At 42.5% G+C, this 26,348-nt stretch overlaps 1 protein-coding gene across 2 annotated transcripts in view; it reads right to left on the bottom strand.

Annotated features, from left to right (window-relative positions):
* MAPKAP1 (MAPK associated protein 1) overlaps window positions 1-26,348 on the bottom strand; it is a 120,164-nt gene that overhangs the window by 44,339 nt on the left and 49,477 nt on the right. For both annotated transcript variants that reach the window (XM_072123720.1, XM_072123721.1), the window contains exons 7-8: window positions 21,623-21,732; window positions 598-705 (exon numbers count right to left, since the gene is read on the bottom strand). In XM_072123720.1, coding sequence (XP_071979821.1) covers window positions 598-705; window positions 21,623-21,732 — 218 coding nt within the window. The remainder of the gene's footprint in view (window positions 1-597; window positions 706-21,622; window positions 21,733-26,348) is intronic.

Here is a 26,348-nt window from a genome sequence, read left to right as displayed (position 1 = left end):
TGGACTGCAAAGAACAGGCAGTGCTGCAGTGTCGGAGGAAGGGGACATGCCCTTGGCATCACTGGTACACATGGTGCCACCAGATCTAGTAAACAGAACCCGTGTTGTTTGCCAGCTTTTTATCCCCTTTTAAAAGGCAAGCATCCTCAACCAAGCTGTGCAAATGAGTCAGTGGGAAACCCTGTCAACAAATCATCAATGCGGCAGACAACTAGTAAAGGATGATTTGCAATTGCTGCCGTGTTAAGAAACCTACGCTAATCTATAAAACAGAAAATCCCCCATTTAATCCCAAAATCATTGGGCCAAATGGGTCAACACTGTAAACGGTTAACCACACCAAATAAAGGATGGGTCTAATACAACCTGTACTAAAATGTAATGTATTCCATTTCCATCTTCTCATGACCCCCTCATCACTTATCTCGAGATTTTCATTTCAGCAAAGCTGGAGTCAGACCCTCTGCAAAGATCCGTCATGAGCACGATAACCAACATCCTGATACTTACATCTAGAGGGAGTCCATCAATCACAGGTTATGGGGAAATACTCCTATAAAGAGGATCGGAGATGCACAGATAAGTGTGAATACTTACTGTTCTCTCTGACCAGGCAGAACTCCAGGGAATTCTGACTTTCCAGTGTACTGTCCAGATCCACAGGCACATTTGGCTGGTTCTGTTTCTCCAATCGATACTGAGGACCTAGAAGATAAAAACATCAGAACATTTTTACTCGGGCTGCCCTGGACTCATTGAAGAGCGACTGTGAAATCTGCACTGCCCATTCTGATACATTGCAGTGGTAAGACTCGCCGGTAATAACTTGTGATATAAGCCTGGCATGGAGCAGCAGTGAGCCGCATCATGGCACCTTACGCCATAGCGCCTTCACTTACTCCACTACAGGGCGTATGTATAATACCGAGCGAGGACGACAGATCTGCACTATTTGTCTTACTCCCTTCCCACCATCTGTTCTATGCATAATGTATGATCGCAAACAAGATTTTTATTATATATTGTAAACATTAGTGGACTGATTTGGTTTTTTATTACCCTCAATACTTCCTATTTCTGTACAGTACCACTGAATGCACTGGGGCAGGATTTACAATTTCCACTTCTATCAATTGTTGGAGTTTAGTTGCGGTTTTATGGTGAAACTGCAGTAAAATTTTGCTTATACTGCTGCAATATTTCGGCAACTTCGAAAAAAATTATATTGAAGCGCGAAAATCCAACCTAAGGATTCCGGCTGTTTTAAAATTAATTATAATTATTATTTTTTTTTTATTAATTTCATAAGTTCGTTGTGTACTGCCGCCATATTCACCCCACTTTATTGCAGCTGCTATAAACTAAGCCTTAACACACGGTCAAACGCCGGACGGGTAGAAAATGAAGACTTTTAAAGCTCAGGCGGAAGAGGTTAAACATGTCGCAGCCTCTAGGGAGTTCCTACTTTGCAGCATTTATTGCTGGAGTTGAACTGGGGGTCTCCCTGTGACACCATGCGGAGGACCGCAGGCCTCCTGTACCCTTTACAGAGACCTTAAAAATGTCAGCGGCCTGAGAGGAAACAAGTTTGTTTATGTGGCAGCGGGAGGCGTTTATGTGAGGCAGTAATACGGCCGTCAGGAGAGAGCCAGGCGCAATGATTGATCTACTGCACAAGCACGCCTTGTTCTGGGTCACAGGCAGATTTAGCTATGGGCTCGCACAGCCAAGGTCCAAACTTACTGGCCGGCCGCCGAAAAATAGCAAATATTGTAATGCTGCAGCTTAGTACTAGAAGGTAATAAATGACTGCTCTAAGGGAGCTTTCCATATAATAACCATAAAGGAAATATTATATACCTATATCTATTTCATAAACTCAAACTGCTATGCAACATATATTCTGTGACAGAGCTTAGCCTTACGGTTTTGAGAGGACAGTACCCCTCCTGCCATGTATTATTTACAATACTGAGGGCTTTAGGCACTGAAAACATTAAAGAGGACCTTTCACTACCTCCCATGTGGAGATTAACAGAGTATTATGTAGGGGCTGCTACACAGATTCAGGGGAATTTTCTTTTATGGAAAGATCAGTCCCAGTATCTGACCATTATAATCCTCAGTGACGGGTGGCGGCACAGGACAATGGGAGTGACAGAGTAGGTAAGTACAGGCGGTCCACTACTTAAGAAAACCTGACTTACAGACTACCTCTAGTTACAAAAAGACCTCTGGATGCTGGTAATTTACTGTACTTTAGCCCCTGTATACAATAAACAGCTATAACAGTTATCAAAGGTGTCTACAGTTAATCTTTATTGCATAACTTTTCTTTACACATACAATATCAATTATTGGACAGCCCCTTTAACGCTAAACATCTTAACCGTTTACTGGATGTACAAAACCTTGGAGCTCTGTATAAAAAAAAAAAAAAATAGTGGATAATACACTATAAATACAAAGCGGGTAAGAAAATGGTACATTCTGATTTTCTTCCCATCTTCAGATTAAATTGCAAGTCATAATAAATAAAACCAGTAGAAAGTAGTGTCTCACCTACCAAAAAAAGTTATGGCTTTTGGAAGTCAAGAGGAAAGAAATGAAAACACAAAAGATGGAGAAAAAAAAAACAATGGCGGATAGGGGTAAGTATTCATCCATATTATGTAGAAGACAGTGGAGCTCATTTACTAAGGGTCCGCCGATTTCTGATGTGCGCCGCATTTAGAAGTTTTTTTTGGCGCAAGCAATCAGATTTTGGCGCATCTGCGTCGACTTTCATGCGACAGAAATGTGGGTGAGGGTGGGCCATCGGACGATCTGACGGATTCGGACGAAGTGCAGGATTTAACATTCAAATTTGTGTCGCAAGCCATGCACTTAAATACAGCGGGAAGATGTAGTGAACGTGAACTCCGGCGGACCTGAGCAGGTAGTGTCACCTGCAGGATATCGGTCGCAGGATCTACGCGGCACAGTGCAGGATCGTCGGGTAACGCACCTCGGGGATCGCAACTCGGACAGGTAAGTAAATGTGCCCCAGTTTGTCAGTCTTGAGATGAAATATTGAGATTATCCAAAACTTGAAAATCCTGTCTATTCTGTTAAAAAAAACATTTATATATACCGTATTTTCCAGGCCATTAGGCGCACCGGAATATAAGGCGCAACAGTCCGATGCGCCTTATATATGTAATAATTCCATATATAAGGCGCATCGGACTATAAGGCGCAGGGTCGGGGGCGTGACGGAGGTCCGGGGGCGGAGCGGAGACCCGACAGGACGCGACGCCGAGAAGAGACGCGGAACGCGGGGAAGGTGGAGAATGGAATACTTACATAGATCCCCGCTACCGGAGACAGCAGATCTCCAGCGGGAACTGCAGACCACGCGGCAGAAGTTGTTCGTGCCGCGTGGTCTGCAGTTCCCGCTGGAGATCTGCTGTCTCCGGTAGCGGGGACCTATGTAAGTAGGGTCCGCTGCCCTCATATAGGGACTAAGGACTATAGTCCGGAAAATATGGTAGATGCATAAAAACTAAGCTTCATTTCTTAAATAACGGGACTGATTTTAATGCATTGCATTTTGTGGACAAATAAAGGCGAGAAACAGTGACTTTTGCAACCCAGAAATAGCGAGAAAAACCCCCCCACAAACTGGTAAAAGTGGGGTGTCTGGGCTATAAATACATGTGGCCGGCTGTCAGGAATCACGATGGAAAATCCAACGCCGTCACTTCTTGTTTGGAGGAAAAAAGTTATCCTTTCAGTCAAGGATTAAAAAAAGGGAAAGAAAAGGCCCAGTGTAACTTTTATCAGAGATAGTGATGTCTGTAAACTCTATCTCTCTTTTCTGCTGACAAGCGGCGGCTGAGATAAGATTGGAAGCGAGGCTCACTTTGCCGGGATAAATAAATAATCAATAGTCATCTAAATGGAAATGAGGAACAGCACCCCCCCCCCTCGCACCACCACCTTCTGATAACAGGACCCCTTATCAGGGATCCAATTTTTCAGGCCTGGGCCTTATCAACATCACTCAGCTCTAAGGTAATATGCTACAGGGAAGGGGGGAAAAATCCTGCTGCTAAATTGAAGCAATTGAATGAGATCAGTTTAGTGAGGTGTTGGTTACCCGCAGTTCAAATGTTTAGAAATGCAATTTTGCTCCCATTATGTAGCAGTGGAGGTGAGAGATATGCAGGGAAACGCTTGGGGCATTAATGTGACAGCAACTTAACTCTTCAGACCCGGCCGGGCCCAGGGCAGCGATCCTCATCGTAGTGGTGCCATACCTTGACGAAACACTAACTACGTATGCCCCATAGACACCTAGGAATTGTAGACGGAAAGAAAGCTACGCAGAAAATCACAGGAAACAGAAGTCATAAAAGCTTGTTTTATGACGTTAGGTTATTAGTTTTTAGCAGCAAGCGGTCATCAACAAAAAAAGGCAGAAACTCTGAGGCAATTTTCAGATGAATAATTTATGAAACCGACAAATGGTTTATTCCTAGTTTAAATATTGTAGTAAAATATGAGACAAATGAGGTTTTAAAAAAAAAAAACCCAAAAAACAAAACACTAAAACGTTCACAAAAATATCTCAGTAGTTCTGATGAGCTATGATGACCCCCCCCCCTCCCCCCCCAAATTAGTTGTTGCTTGGGAGCATGACTGTGGTTCTATCTAAGGGAATAGATTAGAATGTTCTTCCTCCCACCTCTTCTACAAGAATCCAATATCCTGTGGGGCAATGGTGGAAAAATGTAAGCTCTTTAGTAGGTGGTCTAGGTGTCCAACATTTTTTCAGTTTCAACCCTTCCATCTATCTATGCCTGTGTTGTGATAGAGGTGGAATTGTTCCAAACAGACCTTTTTTGGACACCATTTTTTAGATCTATAAACAAATTAGCAAACAGATGTTGCATCTCTCAATAATTCCTTCCTTGGTTGAACCTGATGGACATGTGTCTTTTTTTCAACCGTATAAACTATGATACTATGCCCATTAGGAAAGCTTTTACATTTTCTTACTGCAGTCCTGGCTGTAATTACTAGACTCTGGAAATGTCTGGTGATGGAATAAGCCCAGGTGGTCAACATCCTTGGCTGGATGGGGTAGCGGATATCGGATGATTTTCACAATGTGGCTAACTCCCCCATTACTTGGCCCCATTAGGTCACCTGCATTGTGTGACCTATTAGGGTAGGTGTTGAGTAACGCATGTGTCCTTAATGGGGGGGGGGGGGGGGGGGGATGGAAGAAAACCTCATATTTCTCATATCACCTATGACCAAAAGCATAAGGGTGATGGCACATGTGCCGTTTTGAACACCTTTTTGGCCCGTTTTTAAGCAGTCCGTCAAAAAACGGATGCATTTTTTGAAAACGCATGCCTTTTTGACCAGTTTCAATTAAGATAATTGGTCAAACCTGTCAAAAATGGATGCGTTTGTTGACGGACTGCTTAAAAACGGGACAAAAATGCATTCAAAACGCCACATGTGCCATCACCCTTAGGCAGGTGAAATCAAAGTGCTCCCATTCTTTCCCGACACCTAGAATCGGGCAAAAGACACACAAGTTAAGTATATCCAGCTTTACAAATGTTCTGATCCAGTGCTAGACTACAGGGTCCGATTGAACCCATTCAATGACCCTGTGCAGTCCTTCAAGAAGTTCAAAAGTGTTACCCCTATGAATCCTTTCACTTTTACCCTTCTAGTCAACCAGAATTTGTCGTAGTTGTAGCACTGACACTTCCCAGTAAAAACCTCTCGGCACTTGTAAAGACCTTAAAGCGTCCCAGAAAGATTCCTCGTTTTGGAAGCGATTAGCAGATATGCATTTCCTTTTCTATTCTAACAGCCAACGATAAAACTCTTCCTTTCCAGCTGGATGTTTATAGAGATGAAATACCTACATCAATCAGTAGAAACAAGTATGAATTCACTGACTGCTTACACATGTTTTATACATTTGAAATCCTCAGGAAATAAAACACATTGGGGCTCATTTACTAAGGGTCCGTCGGACGCACTTTCGTCGGTTTCCCCGTCGATCAAAAACTGTGGAATTTAAAAAAGGATTTGTGTCGCAAGATCAAGCACTCACATGCACCAGGAAGAAGCAGGTGAACTCCGGCGGACCTCGGCGCAGCAGCGACACAGGAAGGAACTCGGGCGCATGATCTTAGTGAATCGCGCCGGACTCGAATCCACGTCAGACAACGCACCGCGGGATCGCGATAGGACCGGGTTAGTAAATCTGCCCCATTGTCCTCATAATTGTAAAGAGGATTTTGGGGCACTATCCATAGGAAAGCTTATGATTGGTTATTGTCGCCCCAGTTGATCAGCCGCTAATATATATTGCTACACAACCGTCGGCGCATAAGCAGATAGATCAGACCTGCGGATGGCAGAAATGCCAGTGCACATAGCAAATCAGTAGGAAAAGCAGGAGTGTAGACTACATAGGACACATACAAAAGAGCAGTTCAATGCATTATTGGTGTCATTTTCTATCAACACCAATCTGTCCATTTTCCATCTAGAACCTGCTGATCTGTCATTTTATTAAGTACATGTGGTTTGACAAAATGAGGGATTACAAGTAGCCGTTTCAGGATGAAGAGATTACATAAAGGGGATACAGGATCAGTACTCATAGGGAGGATTTCACTGTACAGATGGCAGTGTCAGTAATGGAGAATGGCAGGTATAGGAATGCCTCAAGCAATAATGTCAGTCCTAGTAAATGGACCCTTCATTTTGCAAATAGTGACCCTCTGCCGGTGCTTAGAAAGTATCGTATAACAGTGAGAATAGTGAGCTTGTGTTGTCGGAGCAATTCAAGTTATTAAGTGGACAATTCATAGCTCAGAGGGTTAAAAGCTATATTACAAGCTGTCACAATGATGAGTTCGGAATTTAAAGGGGAGTCAACATCTTAATCTACATATAAAATGTACTGCCTTGTCACAATATCAATATAACACACTTTATCCCTAAAATACAAGAAGGATGGTGCCTTAAAAGGTGCCTGAAGTTCATCAAGATATTGAAGGTGGTAGCAAAGAACAACTCTTGGCTCTTTACAGCAATCCCTATACAGGGCATATAGAGCATTAGAGCGCATGCTCAACCCCTGTGATCTATACCGACCAGAGAATAACTTTCAGACCCCCACAAATCAGCAAGTTATCAATATCCTGTGAACAGGGGAAAACTATGCAATTTGGCATAACACCAAGAGACAGTGTAGTAACATACACTCAATGGCCACTTTATTAGGTACACCATGCTAGTAACGGGTTGGACCCCCTTTTGCCTTCAGAACTGCCTCAATTCTTTGTGGCATAGATTCAACAAGGTGCTGGAAGAATTCCTCAGAGATTTTGGTCCATATTGACATGATGACATCACACAGTTGCCGCAGATTTGTCGGCTGCACATCCATGATGCGAATCTCCCGTTCCACCACATCCCAAAGATGCTCTATTGGATTGAGATCTGGTGACTGTGGAGGCCATTTGAGTACAGTGACCTCATTGTCATGTTCAAGAAACCAGTCTGAGATGATTCCAGCTTTATGACATGGCGCATTATCCTGCTGAAAGTAGCCATCAGATGTTGGGTACATTGTGGTCATAAAGGGATGGACATGGTCAGCAACAATACTCAGGTAGGCTGTGGCGTTGCAACGATGCTCAATTGGTACCATGGGGCCCAAAGAGTGCCAAGAAAATATTCCCCACACCATGACACCACCACCACCAGCCTGAACCGTTGATACAAGGCAGGATGGATCCATGCTTTCATGTTGTTGACGCCAAATTCTGACCCTACCATCCGAATGTCGCAGCAGAAATCGAGACTCATCAGACCAGGCAACGTTTTTCAAATCTTCTACTGTCCAATTTCGATGAGCTTGTGCAAATTGTAGCCTCAGTTTCCTGTTCTTAGCTGAAAGGAGTGGCACCCGGTGTGGTCTTCTGCTGCTGTAGCCCATCTGCCTCAAAGTTCGACGTACTGTGCGTTCAGAGATGCTCTTCTGCCTACCTTGGTTGTAACGGGTGGCGATTTGAGCCACTGTTGCCTTTCTATCAGCTCGAACCAGTCTGCCCATTCTCCTCTGACCTCAACAAGGCATTTCCACCCACAGAACTGCCGCTCACTGGATGTTTTTTCTTTTTCGGACCATTCTCTGTAAACCCTAGAGATGGTTGTGCGTGAAAATCCCAGTAGATCAGCAGTTTCGGAAATACTCAGACCAGCCCTTCTGGCACCAACAACCATGCCACGTTCAAAGGCCTCAAATCACCTTTCTTCCCCATACTGATGCTCGGTTTGAACTGCAGGAGATTGTCTTGACCATGTGTACATGCCTAAATGCACTGAGTTGCCGCCATGTGATTGGCTGATTAGAAATTAAGTGTTAACGAGCAGTTGGACAGGTGTACCTAATAAAGAGGCCGATGAGTGTATACTCATGTATAAGCTGAGTTTTTCAGCACAAAAAATGTGCTGAAAAACCTTACCTTGGCTTATACACGAGTCAATTAAAAAAAAAAAAAAAAACTTAAAACTCACCCTCAGGTGTCCCCAATGTTTATCGCAACTCCCCATCCCCGTCGCGGCTCCTGGTGGCTCCCCGTGTCTCCTCTTCTCCTCCGTGTCTATCTTCTCTAGTAGCTGTATGCTACGTGGGGCTGGCTGTATAATACATGGGGGCTGGCTGGCTGTATAACTACATGGGGGCTGGCTGGCTGTATACTACACCCTTGGCTTATACTCAAAACAATAGGTTTTCCCAGTTTTCTGTGGTAAAATTAGGGGTCTCGGCTTATACTCGAGTATATACGGAAAGTATAAAGTTTTTAATTTTAATTGTGGCCACGGAGGGACTTAATAAAGGGCGATTTGGGACACTATACCCCCGATCCATAAGGACCGGTGGGTGGTTTAGTATCCCAAGTTTCCATTAGAGGTCCTTGTTAAAGAGTTTAAAACCTCCCCAGAATAATCGCCAGCCATCATGAAACACCCAGTCATACGATGGGGTTTCAAATGTTCTATTTAGGGCTGAGAAAAGCCAAACTTGCCAGGTCTGTTACTTAAAATTCACAACGTTAGCAGCAATTGTGTACTAAACACCAAATACATGCATGGAGTATGCACAAGTATGGAACATGCACCATTGTAAAAGATGATGTAAAATGTAATGATGGTCATACATAAGAATGTCAGGAGACCTTGATGAAATCAAAAAATCCAGTCAAATATGGAAATAAAAAATAAAATATTTCATTGGAATATCATCTGCTGTGTACACTTAACCCATCATACTGTAGACCTTAGACACTATACATAAGTGAAGGAATATTGGAGATGTCGGAATAATATGAACAGCTTTTCTGAGGACGTAAGTCTAGAATGGACGTGGGGGAGGGGAGACATCTGTGTATTTAGGTTAAAAATAGGGTAAGTGATAGGAACCAGAGGGTCGTCACCGATGGTATTTTCTTAGATCGGGTAGAAGTTACCAGTGTGGTGCCACAATGGTCGGTATTAAACCCCTTTCTGTTTATTAATGAACTCATTGAGGGTTTACATAGTAGAGATTACATTTTTCAGATGATACTAAGCTCTGTAAAGTAATTAATATAGATACGGATAGTACAACACTACACAGAGATTTGTGGAAGCTGGAAAAATTGGTAGAGAAATGGCCTTATAACGGATGAATTGGATAAATTTAAAGTTAAGTACTTAAGACATGAAAACAAAAAGTATAATTATGTACTAAACAGTCAATTACTTTGTACAACTGAAGCTGAAAAAGACTTGGGGTTATTGGTGGATGGTAAAGTAAATTGTAGTAACCAGAGCAAGGCAGCTGCTAAAAAGGCATGCTGATTTATGGGAGGTAACAAGAGAGGAAAAGATTCTCATTATACAAATCAATGGTTAGACCACATATGGAATTTTGGTGCTCATTTACTAAGGGTCGTGCTGCACGGCGCGCACATGATCGTTGTTTGGCGCAGCTGCACTGGCTTCCATGCACCATAAATTGGGGGTGGGGGTGGCACAAGCACTTACATGCCCCACAAAATAGAAGGTGAAAATAGAAGGACCTGAGCGGGAAGCGACACATTCATCATATCGGGGGCGCAATCTTAGTGAATCGCGGCACAGTGCATAATACAGTGCCCCATTGTATACAGTTTTGGGCACTAGTAGATATATAAACACACACACTCACACAAACCGTTGCAGAGGAGAACAACAAAGCTTATTAAGGGAACGGGGAGACTAGAATACAATGACAGATTGCAAAGCAGATTTAGAAAAAAAGACGACTGAGGGGAGATCTCATTACTATGCACAAATACCTGAATGGGCAGTACAAGGATCTTTCCAAAGATCTCCTTATGCCTACGTCTGTGGCCAGAACAAGGGGACTTCCTCTACGAGGAGAAGAGGTTCTACCATCAACATAGGCATGTGGTATCTTCTATACCTAGAGGAGAGGTGGTTCTACCATCACCATAGACAGGAGTATCCTCTACACCTAGAGGAGAGGTGGTTCTACCATCACCATAGACAGGGGGCATCCTCTACACCTAGAGGAGAGGTGGTTTTACCATCACCATAGACATGGAGCATCCTCTACACCTAGAGGAGAGGAGGATCTACCATCACCATAGACAGGGGGCATCCTCTACACCTAGAGGAGAGGTGGTTTTACCATCACCATAGACAGGGGGCATCCTCTACACCTAGAGGAGAGGTGGTTCTACCATCACCATAGACAGGGGGCATCCTCCACACCTAGAGGAGAGGTGGTTCTACCATCACCATAGACAGGGGATATCCTCTACACCTAGAGGAGAGGAGGTTCTACCATCACCATAGACCGGGGGCATCCTCTACACCTAGAGGAGAGGCGCTTCTACCATCACCATAGACAGGGGCATCCTCTACACATAGAGGAGAGGCAGTTCTACCATCACCATAGACAGGGGGCATCCTCTACACCTAGAGGAGAGGAGGTTCTACCATCACCATAGACAGGGGCATCCTCTACACATAGAGGAGAGGCAGTTCTACCATCACCATAGACAGGGGGCATCCTCTACACCTAGAGGAGAGGTGGTTCTACCATCACCATAGACAGGGGCATCCTCTACACATAGAGGAGAGGCAGTTCTACCATCACCATAGACAGGGGGCATCCTCTACACCTAGAGGAGAGGGGGTTCTACCATCACCATAGACAGGGAGCATCCTCTACACCTAGAGGAGAGGTGGTTCTACCATCCCCATAGACAGGGGCATCCTCTACACATAGAGGAGAGGCAGTTCTGCCATCATCATAGAGAGACGGCATCCTCTATGGCTACAGGAGAGTCTGTTCTACCATTGCCATAGAAAGGGATTCTTTACTGTACGGGCAGTGACACTATGGAACTCTCTGCCACAGGAGGTTGCTATGATGGATTTTTTCTACACATTCAAGAGGGGACTTTCTTGAGAATATAAATTTCGCAGGTTATGGTAAAAAAAAATTCTTTCAACCTTATCCACTACGATACTAGGAATTTTTATTAACTTTAGCCTCATGTGCATGGCCCCCATCCTTAGGCTCCAACCACTATTACCACTCCCTTCGTATCCTTGCAGTCGCCTAAAGTTTTAATGAGTTTTCCAATCACCAATGCCTTTTACATGTCCTTACATGTACAAATTTTCTGCTATCCACAGCCGTGAAATAGTTAAAGGCAATTTTATTAATTCAGAAGCATTTGTGCTCCAGACGCCGGCCATCTGATCTCTGGTATCACCGACTCTCCCATTTCCTGCCTCGCTGAGATAATATGCTTACTCAACAGCGCAGACAATTTTTTGGCTATTTTGTGTCACTTTAGACAATTTAAGATGCAAAGTCTGACAGCTGTGACACGACTTATAAACAGATGTTTTCATTTATGCTGAAAGGTATTAGCCGTTCGACGGCTGGGTCTTAATAACTCGCCGTGACCTGTGGAAAATTCAGGTCACTCCAGAGAAATGTTGGCAAGGGACCTTGTTTAACAATTAAACCCGGAGAGCAGTTTGTTCTTAAAAGGATTAAGTATTCCTAGACCGGCAAATTTACAGACAGAAGCCGCCTCGAGGTGCAGGATAAGATTCTGGAAATTTTAGATATAGGGGCAGATTTACTTACCCGGTCCGGTTGTGAACCTGCGGTGCGTTGTCCAACGAGGATTCGGGTCGGACGTGATTCAATAAGATCGTGCGTCCCAGTTCCTGCATGTGTCGCTGCTGCTCCGAGGTCCGCCGGAGTTCACCTGCTTCTTCCTGGTGCAAGTGACTGCTTCATCTTGTGACACATTTCCTTTTTTAAATTCCGCGTGCGCCAAAAACCCAGGGCAATTCAGGGCAAAAGAGAAATATTCGGGAAACCCGAAGAAAGTGCGGCTTTTGGACCCTTAGTAAATAAGCCCCATAGAGTATAGTTTACGTGGCATAGTGTGTACACAACACAGAAGTGTAAGAGATCACAAAGGTTGTAACATTTGTAGGTACAGCACAAAAAAAGTTTCCTCTTTAGTGAACCTTTATATGAGTATGTCACTATATATCGTACACTGATCCTGCATTACAGCATGTACTGCAATCAGGAGCTGCATTCAGCATTTTGAGAACTTCAGAGCTGAACTCTTACAGAACTTCTTTACTGGCTATACAGAGAGTGTTCTAGTGAATTGTATTCTGGGAAGTCTCTTTATGCCAAGACCAGTAGAATAATAGTATATGGGAAAAAATATTGTATAATACAGGCGGTCCCCTACTTAAGGACACCCGACTTACATACGACCCCTAGTTACAAACGGACCTATGGATTTGGGTAATTTACTGTACTTTAGTCCTAGGCTACAATTAACAGCTATAACAGTTATCTCTGGTGTCTGTAATGAAGCTTAATTGTTAAAGGGGTTGTCCGAGTTTTGAAAAAAAACTATATGTGGCCGGGAGCGGGCTGCCTTAAACAATAAAGATGTACTTACCTTCCGGTGCCCTCCGGTATCCAGCGCTGCTGTCGCTCCGGTCTGGGCGCCATACACAATGCTGTGTATAGGGACGGATAGGCGTACCCGGCCACGGCCGTCCGGAAGCTGAATGCAGCGCTGCTCTGGCGGCCATGTTTGTTTACATGGCGCCCGGACCGGAGCGACAGCAGCGCTGGATACCGGAGGGAACTGGAAGGTAAGTACATCTTTATTGTTTTAGACAGCCCGCTCCCGGCCACATATTGTTTTTTTTAAAAACTCGGACATCCCCTTTAATTTTGGTTCTTATGACAATCCAACATTTTTAAAATCCAATTGTCACAGAGACCAACAAAATTTTGACTGGGGTTACAATTATAAAGTATACAGTTCCGACTTGCATACAAACTCAACTTAAGAACAAACCTACAGAACCTATCTTGTATGTAACCCTGGGACTGCCTGTATATATTATATGTAAAAAAATAAATAATTTAGTTGATAAAAGCGGCTTCAGACACTTCATTTCCTTTAGAAGAATATCCTATCAATAGGCTGATGACAAAGTGGCTAGTTGCTACAGTAGGTTTAACGCAAGTAGCTTCGATCTGTTGGGGACAAATCAATGGAGTTGGTAACCTAAACTTCTGACACCACCAAAACGGTTAATGACTCCCTCCAACTCCACCGTCCCATTTTCGTGATCACCCTGTGGGTCTCCAGTATTATTGCCAGCTCTGAGGTCTCCACTTTTATTATTTTCTTCTCTAGGGTCTCCGCTATTATTCTCTGCTCTGAATACAGTATTTGGTTTCTGGGGTGGTATTTATCATTTCTGGGATGTCCTTTTGTGCTGTACTGTGATTTTCATTGTGGTGCATCTAGGGTGCTTATTACTGGTGCCTCCCCTTAAAGATGAGCAGTATGACCATGTAGCCCTTGGACTAATAAATGTTGTTCAACCCAGGCCTAAATCCTTAGATCAGGAGTAGATCCGATTTAAAAGAATTTAAAAGGAAAACTTAATAATTTTTTACTATATATCTGTGAAGTCGGAGTTGATCCATTTTATCCAGACTCCGACCCCACCAAAATGGTCACCGACTCCAACTCCACAGACCTGGTTAGGGAACCTGTCAATTACCCAGTGTTCCATTTCTCTGCCACCACAGGAGAATTATGCAGTTTGTAAAGTATTACCCTGTTTATCCTACATATAAAGTAGTGCTGCTTCTTCAGGTGGGAGAAAATCCCCATAGCATTCATGAATAGTAGGAGTCCTACACCCGAGACATCTAGTCATTTAGAATGCCATAATATTTTAAAGGGGCATTTCAGGGGTTAACTCTTTAATGTTGTCTTAATAATTCACCAATACTGACCCCAAGTAGCCTCATCCCACTCATTTAAATACCAGACAGACTCTCATATACATGTTTATAAGCTGTATAAAATGGCTTAAGCACACAGCTCAGTTTTTACGGTATTGGTGACAGATGCATTTTAAAAGTTTCTCCCTGGAATTGTGCCCATTTCAGAACAGTTTTTAAGCTTTGTATTTTTGTTTATGAAACATTTTGACATTTATCTTCTCTTTACACTCATTAGTGATTATTAACTACTTATTGAACATAGGTCAATAGGATGATAAATATTCCAGTTTTATTCCAATGCTGATACAACATTTGGCTTATTTGAAATTCCCCTAACCAGCATCCCTACCATTGCCATCACCGGTACATGCACCCAGACACTTCCAAAGGAGTGTTTGCCGATTCACTGGTAACTATGAATGCTGTTTATTACGCATAAATGCGGGGACTTATAAACTACAAAATGCCTGATCATTGAGGCTTAGACACCTAGAATAGCGGCCTGCATGCTCAATCAGTGCTCCAAAAACTTATGGTTTGCGTTATTACGGTCTTGGGAGTCACTAGCACTCCATTCACATGGCTCAATTTAGAGGACCTCTTTTGAGTGCTGAAGTCTACTGGAAACAAATGAGGTTCTTCGTGTCCTGATTAGGATAGGTTTTTTTTGTTAGCCTAAAACTAAGAAACTCTTTCATGCATGAAAATATATATACACCATTGGGTACACTTAAAGGGGTTTTCCCACGAACACAAGTTAGGCCCTATCCACAGGACAGGGCCTAACTTGCTGATCGGCGGGGGTCGGAGTGAAGAGACCCCCCACAGATTACCAAAACAAGGGGTCCGATGGGGTCCCGCATAACGCAGCAAAGACTTACCGGTAACACCCCCGATCAGTGCTAGCACATTCAACTGCACATTGCCCAAAGATCGTCGCTCCCTGTGATGTAATCGGGGAGCAGCGATCAGTCATCATAACAGCCTCAGGTCTTCCGAAGACCTGAGGTTGTCTCGTTTTTACCCTTTCATCACAATGTGCTATCAGCACATTGTAAAGAATGAGGAGGAAAATCCCCATATACAGTAGTATGGCAGTATATGGTAGAATCAGACAACTTAGGGTTAAAGTACCTTAGGAAGTCTGAAAAACAGTAAAAGAAAAAATTTCTAGAAAAAAAAAAAAATTTCAAATCACCCCCCTTTCCCTAGAACTGTTATAAATCTAAACAGTGAAAATCACTAACACATTAGATTTTGCCGTGTCCGAAAATGAACGATCACAATATAATAACGGCTTTTCACTGCATTTAACCCAGTAACGGAAAATAGCGCCCAAACTCGAAAAAGGCACTTTTTTGCCATTTTGAAAACTATTTTAAAAAAAATCTATAAAAAGTTATCAAAAGGTTGTACAGTCCTAAATATGGTAGCATTGAAAACTTCATCAGAAGTAGCAAAAAATGACACCACCCACAGCTCCGTACACTGAAGTATGAAAAATTTATTAGCGCCAGAACATGGCAAAATAAAAAACAAAAAATTCTATATGACTTTTTAATTTTTGTAAATGTATGAAAACATTCTAAAACCTATACAAATTTGTCATCCCTCTGATCGCACCGACCCAAAGAATAAAAGTAGACCTGTCATTTGAGGCGCACAGTGAAAGCCGTAAAATCCAAGCCCACAAGAAAACAGCGCAAATGCAGTTTTCACCATTTTCACTGCATTTTAATTTTTTTTCCCGCTTCTCAGTACAGGGGGTCCCCTACTCAAGAACACTCGACTTACATACGAGAACTAGTTACAAACGGACCTCTGGATATTGGTAATTTATTGTACTTTAGTCCTAGGCTACAATAAACAGCTATAACAGTTATCACAGGTGTCTGCAATGAAGCTTTAGTGTTAATATTGATTCTTATGACAACCCAACATTTTTAAAATCCAATTGTCATAGAGACCAAAAAAGTTCTGTCTGGGATTACAATGATAAAATATACAGTTCTGACTTGCATACAAATTCAACTTAAGAACAAACCTACAGACCCCATCTTGTATGTAACCCGGGGACTGCCTGTACACGGCATGGAATAACAAATACCTTATATACTCAAGTATAAGCCTAGTTTTTCAGCACAAAAAATAAACTGAAAAACCCAAACTCGGCTTATACTTGAGTCAAAAAAATAAATAAATCAAAACTCACCTTTCCGGCGCCCCCGTAGATCTTCTGTGCGATCCATCCGGTAGCGGCGGCAGGTCTGTGCGACGTCACATGATCTGACGTCAGCCGCAACAATGGTATTGTTGTACTGCACTACCGGGGGGGGGGGGGGGGGGGTATATACACTGGAGCAGGGCCTGTCAGGCTGTATACACTGGGGCAGGGCCTGTCAGGCTATATAAACTGGGGCAGGCTGTGACCAATGCATTTCCCACCCTCGGCCTATGCTCGAGTCAATAGGTTTTCCCAGTTTTTTTGTGGTAAAATTAGGGGCCTCGGCTTATACTCGGGTCAGCTTATACTCGAGTATATACGGTACCATCTCTATAAAGTGCAATTTGTTACACAAACAAGCCATCACACTGCTCTGTACGTGTAAAAATAAAAAAAGTTATAGATTTTTGATTGTGGGGAGTGAAAAATAAAAATGAAAAAACAAAAAAGGGGCGAGGTCCTGAAAGGGTTAAGGCCAAACATTTGATTTATGGATTTTTTTTTTTTTTTAACCCAATTGCCATTTAAATCAATGTCCATGTGCCCACCCTCAATCTTTTTGTAGCCACTTGTGAACAAAGTGTCCTGAATGGGGAAATGAGATGTAATCATTCTTCGTAAATTCCATTGCCCCATACAATGTACTTGAAAAAGTCAGTCTTGACTATCCCAAAGAACATACCGTTTCACAGGCTCATTTCCGCTGATATGTATAAACTCATTCATCTGCAATCAGTAAGTGGACTGTTACAGTTACTCGATTACTTTTGCCAAATATAACACAATGTCCCCTTAAACTTTAAGAATCCTGAAATGCTATATTTCTTTACAATAAAATTATCCCAGTAATTTTGTCTCAACGTTCCAAGGAAAACACACAATCCATAGAAGCATACAGTGTGGACTGATATGAAGTATACGCGTGTTTATACAGTACCACAAGGTTCTTCATCAAGAGGAAACCATCACATAAGAAATACTTATTCATTTAATACAAAAAATGCAGATAAGTTAAGCTGAATACAGTTGTCGCCAACTTTTCAGGGTATAGAGGAAGTTATTTCTGATTACTTAGTCTCTGTTCACACTAGCGTCATGGTTATAACAGAGCCCTGATGTCTTTGGTTTCTCATTGTAAAAACTGAACCAGCAAATGCTGGCAGTCTTCAGTGATGTAGAATAGGACCCATAAAGTTTTCATCAGGGTCCTAGTATTACTCTGATGGTAGAAGTACCGTATTTTTCGGACTATAAGGCGCACAAAATAAAAAAGTGCGCCTTATAGTCCAGTGCGCCTTATATATGAACCGTACTTACAGACAACAGCTGCCTTGAACTGTGCACAGGTCTGCCACCTGCTGGTCATTCATCCTTATCCGGTGCGCCTTATATATGAACCTAGACGTTTTAGCAGGCATTTATTGATGGTGCGCCTTATACTCCGGTGCACCTTATAGTCTGAAAAATACGGTAGTGCTGCAGACTATGCTAATCCTGCATAAAGACAATGAAAAAAGCAGATGGATCTGCAAAAAACGAGTGCCTGACATGGACATCCATTCAGTTCAATAACTGCCTTGTATACTCGCATTGTCCCTGAATTGACTGCTGTAGAGCGAATGTTCAACAAGATGATACCATTTTACTTCTGTACCACTAGTATGCCCTGTGTGTCAGGAGCCGGTTCCTTTAACCACCAATACAGAATTTTATGATGGCCAGTAAAGAGTATTTCACTATGGCCTACAAGGGTGTCCAATGTCACCTTGCAGAATGGACTTCCTACAAGCTAGCTGTCTGTAGACGTAGCCCAATGTTAAAGGAAATCTACCATTTGTTTTTATGCATTGTGAACCAAACATACCTTGAGAATGCTGTAGCTACACTGATGCAGAAACATATCTTGTTTAATCCCGGAACTGAGTGGTTTTGTGGAAAAAACATAAAATTATTGTAATCAAACTATAAAATTGTGATAATGAGGCTCTGTGGCTTCTCCTCACCCTAATTATGCACTGCTCCAGTCTTGTCCTGCTGAGACTACTTCATCACTGTGTTGTCCATGACAGACAGAAGTCATCAATGTGTATGTGGAAGTAATGCGTTTAAGTATGGCAGCCAGTCTGCACCCTACTTTCACAAGGTCCTGAATTTTATAATTGTTTTTTGAGCAAAACCACCCAGTGCTGGGATTAAACAAGTTATGTTTCTGTACAGGTGTCGCTACAGCATTCTCAAGGCATGTTTGGTTCACAATGCATAAAAACAAATGGTAGAATTCCTTTAAAGCTCATAACAATAGCTAGTACTAACCCCAACAATAGTTTGTACTCCAGGGGTAAAAAAACAAGTAGTTAAATATGGCTAATCCACATGTAAAACAGAAATAACTTAATGAGACTAACACCATGTGACTGTGCTGTTCTTCTTATATTTGTTATACATGTCCTTCTTCCTTTTTAAATCAACCTTTATAATTATGCTAATGAGCTAGTTTGACTCTGTGGGTGTTACTTTAGCTTCACAGCCAGTTAAACTGTGCAGGAGCACATCTTTCTACCGCCCATGCTCGGTCAGCACTGATGTAATCTCACACAATGGGAGAGGAGAAGTGCGTCTGCACAGTTTAACAGCCGGTGAAGCTACAGCATGGAGGAACTCTGAAAACATCCCTTAGAGCCCTTCTGAAACATTAGTAGAATTTTAAAGGTTGAATAACTAGTATAAGAACATTCAGAGCCTGAAAAATGAATTTAATGGTAAAACTTGCCTCCACTCTCAAGGATAAATCTACACATTTTTTACATGGTGGGACTAAGCTCACTGCTCCCACATTGCAGCCTCTCTACTATCTCTCTAGCTCTTGTTACCTCACTCTATGCGGCTGTCACCTCCTTCCCCCTTATCTCCTCCTCTTCCTCCTTATTCCTTCTATACTTACCGTACTTGGGTTATTCAGCTATACTGTAATGGATCTTCAACTCCATGTACTTAGCTCAAATACACAACACATTTTGTGTGCCCATTACCATATTCCACACAGCTCAGTATTACCCTTTTTATCTGCCTGGTGCTCACACCTACCCATTGTTTCAACAATCGTCTAATTTTTCCCACGTGATAACATTTATTGGGGGGACATAAAAAGCTACAAAAAATTGTAAACTAAAAAAATACATTTCTACTAAAATAACGTCATGCAAAAACTGTTCCAAATCAAAAACATAAATTATAGTATATAAAAATATATATATTAACACACTTGTTATGTACGGGAAAGGACATAACTTTCTGATCGATGGTGGTCGCAGTGATAAGACCCCCGCGGATCTCAAGAAGAGAGCACCGCACTCGTCAATCTTTATCAGCGCCCCCTCTCCCCCCCCCCCAGAACTATGCGGGTCTCATCACTGAGACCCCACCGATCAGAAAGATATGCCCTATCGTTTGGACTTGCTAGCTTGCTATGACTGGAGAAGCCCCATAAAAACAAGTTATATGCTCCTCAAATGGAATTGAAGAACTTTTCTCTTACATAAACAAAGGTAACATAAAAAAAGAAGAAAAAGTTATGGCTGCTTAAATGCAAAGAGAGAACTAAAAAAAAAAAATGTAGCCGGTCATTAAGACACAAGGAGGTTCCCTTAATTGTGCAATGATTAGCTCTGGCGATAACGTTCCCCAAGAATATTTTAGAGGACTACTTTGAGATAATATGTGTTATAGTACATTATACTACGTGCACAGGAATAACTAGGAATATCCTGGCAATACCTGAGAGCAGGCACATTCTGCTGTGTAGGCTCTATATGATGAACTTGCAGCTATATACTTAGGTTACAGTCGCGGGATTCCATAAATGTCTTGTCTTCCCGAGCCAACCTCGTGCTCTTTACATTAACAATAAGTGGACACCAGCAGCAAGACTGGCCTTGTATTTATGCAGCTGGCCTCTGAAGTAGTTAGAACTCGCCTCGACCTTGAGAAAGACTCAAGAACGAGGCAGCCGGGTTCCTGGGCGGTGATTAATTGACCTGGTCTCACTTTCCTGCGAGCAGCAGCAGAGAGAGATAATTCACAGATACACCAGATAAAGGCTAAGCCTAAAAAAAATATATATATATAAAAGAGAGAGAGAGCACAAAAGACAAGACGGAGAAAAGGCAAAAGGAGGAGAAGAAATGGAGGAAGAGCCGCCCAGCCCAGCAGACCATTTGCAGCCGCTAACGACTTGTTCATTATGAGTGATGATGGATAAAGACTTCTCACGCTGCGATGGGATGGAGATTTATATGCATAGTTCTGTCTCCCAACTTGGGAGAGAGATCATCATCATTTAATTCTATCTCAGCGGTCAGAGATGGGCGTCCAGAGGAGCTGGGTACCACGGCGTGCTGTCAGCTGGCACAATCTGAGCGCGTGCAGCTGGAACATCTGGAGCAGGCTGCCCACAGCCTGGGTTGAACAATAGACTCTGGAGCGCAGCCAAATTGCTTGCAGACGTTGGCAGCAGAACGAGGCTCCTGTCCCCTCTCCATCTCACTCTCTCTTTATGAGGATCTGATCTCTCCCAGGCTCTCTTATCTCTCCCTGGGAATACGGCCTTGAGATTGCTCTCCCGTGTCCTTCACCACCTTATCTCTCACCACTTTTATTAAAAACTTGCTCCCCCTTTACTCCCGCCTGTCGATAGCTTGTTAAACCATGTGATGGATGGGGCACTGGATGTTGGGAAAGTAGAAGGTTTTGGGAACGATTTCAACTTTAATATATTCACGGAGGGGCTGAAGAATGCGACCATTTTGGTGTAGGTGGGTTGCTGAAGTACTATTATTAACCCCCTAATACATTTTTCAATTTTATTTTTTAAAATCCAACATTGTCGATCCATTGTTGAACCGGACGTACAAGACAAGTGTGTGTATAAGCATCCGATGCATTCATAGATCACTCACCTGAGTTCCTCTGTGACCCCTTTCTTCTCTTTAAAGCTTTCTCCAAGATCTCCCTCATCATCACATTCGTACTGTCTACTTGGATCAAGGAGAATCCATGGGCTGCATTTCTGTTTTAGAGGGGATATGGGAAGAAATACTCTTGTGGTTAATAAGTCTTTACCAATTTTAACAATAATAAAATGGCAGATTCATATTCTGGTACAGACACCAGGACAAAACCTATTGTACACAGTTTTCAAGAGACTGATTTGTAAAGTGCTACGGAATTATATTGCACTATATAAAGATAATTATTATTAGATTGTGGCTCTAGCTCCTCTCTATTGATGGGGAGCGTCCGTTCTTGACGCAAGGGAGAGAATGGCATACGGGAGTGTGAATTTCATATACATAGTTTGTGAGGTGCCCTACTTCATCACAAGTCAAAGATTCAATAAACATCATGTGTGAATATGAAGTATAACACAATTCATGTACTTGCTTGATTATAACTTGCATGTACTATCAGTTTTTGCTGGTGTCGGCTCCATATCGAATTGTTACTTTTTCCTCAATCCATGTCTCCCATATCCAGTTAACACACACAAGAGGAGAACCCTTTATCCCCAAATACAGAAGAGCAGCGACAGCAGCATGGAAGACATTGTACAGCATTACAAGGGCTGAAATGGAAATGAAAAAAAAAAAAAAAAAAAACATAAAAAAAAAAATCTGAAAAGACCTGATGAGCTAAACGCCACACACCTATATCGCACACTGGATGTCCAATGGGTCATCACAGTGCAGGAGTGCAAATTGTCACATTTCTAACACACTGCCAACTATGCGAGTGGTACTATCCAAAGAGACTTCGAAGACCAATTAAAAAAACTGCAGGATAAACCAGGGACACTTACTCATAGATCTGTGACTGTGGTCTTCTAAAATCAACTTTAAAAAATTATGTTAATGAGTCAGAAGGGCTCTAGGGGGTAGGTGTGACCAGAGTGCCTCCATGTTGTAGCTTCATAGGCTGTTACAATGTGCATGAGCACTTCATCCCCCACTGTGTGCTGAAACTTCCTCTGCGGAGGTGAAAATAGATCAGTGGGAGGTGGAAGTTCTGAAGGAGTAGGGGGGAAGGGCGAGACAGAGCAACAGCCTGTGAACCTGCAGTATGGAGGAGCTCTGGTAACAATCCCAGAGCCTTTCTGGCTCTATAGCATAATTTAAAAGGAGACCATCGATAACAAATACAAGAAGATTAGCATGGTCACAGTTCCTGAATCTATAAGTAAGTGTCTCTGGTTTATCATGATGGATTTCGATGGTCGATTTCCTTTCTACTACAAACTTGACTATGCTAAATGACACATCAACTCATGTCAGATTACAAAGACTAATCTCCCTGCTGATTGTTACTGGACTTTGGTCAGAGCCCCTCATTCACTCATTCATATCAGTTTATGTAAAAGTTGTCCGTGTGAACAAAGCTACACAAGAAATCTCACCGGTGAACATTGGAGGACAGCTAGCTCTCTCGCTGGTTCTCCGAGCTCCTCCAATGCTGCTGGCGACACTGGAGATTCCGGAATTATGAGCAATGGAAAGCATCCAGGACTTATTGTAACTATTGATTTGAGTAGGTTTAGACATGGGAATATCTATACTGGTCACATATTTCTTGACATCCAGAAAAATGATAATTATCAAATAGGATTATTTTAATGCACTAATTGGATTTGAGCAGAATAATATCCAGTGAGACTTTGTCCTGATGTCACAATATGTATTTGTGCCTTCTGGGTTAAGAACACAGTGTGGGCTATGGTTGATGGATGGTGTAGGATGCATATAAAGGATGGGAGACTGTGTTCTTTCATTAGACTCTGCTTTTGTTACGGAGATCGCAGAATGGCTGTAGGACCCTTGCAATTTGTATCCTACTGCTCTACCTGTGGACGCCTCATCCAACCTGCCATGTATAAAGCTGGCGGTGATAAGTGACACCTCCTCCTGTCTTTAATGATAGCGATCATTCTCAGCTAACGGGTCTCTCCATCTTCCTTTATGGCCACGGCCTGTTTCAGCCGGGCCAGGGAGGGAGAAGATGGAAAGGGGGGGGGGGGGAGATTTCGGGGGAAGGAAAAGATGTGTTGCCGTTTCTCTGACATGCCTTGCAGGCCCAATTCGGATTTTATTAATGGACTCGATGGTGTGATGCAGATAATGAGTGGAGAAAGCGCTCTACCATACAACACCTTATTACCCATCTACACGCTTCTAGCCATTGTGGAGACCAATTTTCTTAGCCACCAAATCAACGTATTTTGCAGCTTTCTAACGTTGGCCATGTTATGAATGAATGTGGCTACTAAGAATACACTTTGCATTTCACGGAAGGAAACCAAAAAGTAGAGAAATCCGACCTGGATTGTTCAGGGAACGTATAGAAGTTGCCAGCCATGGTTAAGCCTGTTCGCTCAGCTGGAGCACAAATGAGACACAGATGTATTTCAGCTCTTGGCATAAGAGAGACAGCTAATGGCTTTATTTCATGGCCTGTCTTCCCAGTTGGGCACAGGTACTCGGGGTGTGAACTGGCTGCCCCCCTCCCCCCTTTCGACTCTCTAACAGTTATTGATTGCCCTTGCGGATAGCCGCCGCTGATTCCTAGAAATCCGCTTCCAGCCAAGGACTGCTGGGTATTCAGAGCAAGATGTGGCCAGCGCTCTGTTTGCGTTGGCAGCGGCTGGCGTGGGCAACACGACTGCAAACACTAGCGGCTCGCGTAGGTCTCAGAAGAGAAGACAGGCATGCAGTCCATGCTCAGGAGGTCTACGCCAAATCAACCATTAGACAGGCCGGCTCACAGGAGAACCGCCATCATTTCGGGAATTCTTTATGATGGCTTCTGATGTCAATACAAAAATATCTAATTAGATCTCAAACTGTCCAAACTATTTCCATATATAACTAACAACGCAGAAACGTGTCATTGAAGTGAATGCTATTCGAACAGAGACAGTATATGATCCTCGCTGTCCTATTATTTACACTATTTAGTAAAGAAACTGACAGCTATTATATGCAACTATAGACGTAACTCGTGACCAATGGACTGTCATGCTCCAACAGGTCACTGATGTCACCATAGGGAATGCAATTATTATATTGTTTCATTAAAGGGGTATTCTCGTCTGGGCACTCACATTCAGTTTCATTAATCTGCCATATATAAACATTTCTTCAATTAGATGTTATTAAAAAAAATGTTCCTGTGTGAAGATAATTTCTCATAAATGTAGTGATATGGTCCCTTAGAAACGAGATGGCTTCCTCGGATACGGCCACCTCTGCTGGAGGGATTGCACAAAGAAACAAATTGTTTTTGTATATGAAATGTCTGGGAGTTACTGCAGGTCCCACAGCCGTCCTGTGGTAATGATTGCTGAATCCTGGTGGTCCAGCAGGACTCTATAGCGCAAGTCTGGCCACCGCAGCCAGAGTGTGAGGTGGTCGTATCCGAGGAAGCCTTTTCGTTTCTAAGGGTCAACATGGCTACATTTATGAGAAATTATCTTCACACAGGAACATTTTTTTTAATAACATCCAATTAAAGAAAAGTTTATATATGGCAAATGAATTTAATTAAATGTAAATGCCCTGATGAGAATACCCCTTTAAGCTAAATAACACAGCAGGGCACAAGCATCCAACCTGTCCAGAAAAAAAAAATGGTATTACTGCCCATAGAAACAAAAAAAAAACCTTTAAAATTTTATTCCTTAAAGTAAATATGTTTTGTCAGCTTCCTGAAAGTCATGCATGTTGTTAAGGTGGCTGCTTTTCCAGGTAGCAAAAAGAGGAATGTTTTTTTATGTCCCACCCTGGAAAACGTATTTGCACATTTCCCAGAATCCTCTAGTGGAGCATCAATGGCTATAAGTCACCACAAACACGCAAGGCAGCCTTAAATGGCAAAGTCTCTGTAGGGAGAACGCTTATTTCCCCATTTTTTTAAGGTAATAATAGAATTAAGGGTTTTCACCATTTCCCCCCAAACAGTGCCATTCTGTCCATGGATTGTTTTCTGTATTTTAGCTAATCCTTATTCACTTGGATTTATCTATTATTCTTAGCATTCAGTAAATTACCAAAGGAGGTTAAAATGTTAAACTACACTGTGTTGACAAATTGACAATTTGGGTATAGTGATGCTCTAGCTCGGTTTGAAAAATAAAAATTTGCTAAGAAGGTTATGAACCTTAGGACGTTCATGTATAGCTACTGGGCTATACATGAGGATACAACTAGAGAGAAAATCTTGGACCTTGTTTACTACTTATTAGATAACTTTGCCAATAAGGATAGACCTTGCCTAATATCTATGCCTGGTGGTTGCCCAAGTCTTCAATTGCGGAAAACGTGGACAGGTCATTCTAGATGTTCCCTTCCAACACTAATGATAACATTTCTCTTAGGCACGTAAATTGGACATGTTAATGGGAGAGTCTGGCTGACAACAGCAGTAAAATTTCACACTATGAAAATATTATTTCCCTACATTGCTTCAAACAAAGGGCCTTGGGTGGTCGAGAGATCAAAACCACCATGTCTGCAACAGAATGTCTTAACAATGGCACCAAGAGGTGCAAGGTCTAGTCTGGGTAAACATCTGTTACCGTTTCAGGTAGAGATTATCCTAATGACCTTCATGTCCAAGGACATCAAAGGGTAAAAA

The sequence above is a fragment of the Engystomops pustulosus genome, chromosome 9 (assembly GCF_040894005.1).
Source record: "Engystomops pustulosus chromosome 9, aEngPut4.maternal, whole genome shotgun sequence".
Taxonomy (NCBI): domain Eukaryota; kingdom Metazoa; phylum Chordata; class Amphibia; order Anura; family Leptodactylidae; genus Engystomops; species Engystomops pustulosus.
This window is presented reverse-complemented; position numbering and strand designations above follow the sequence as displayed.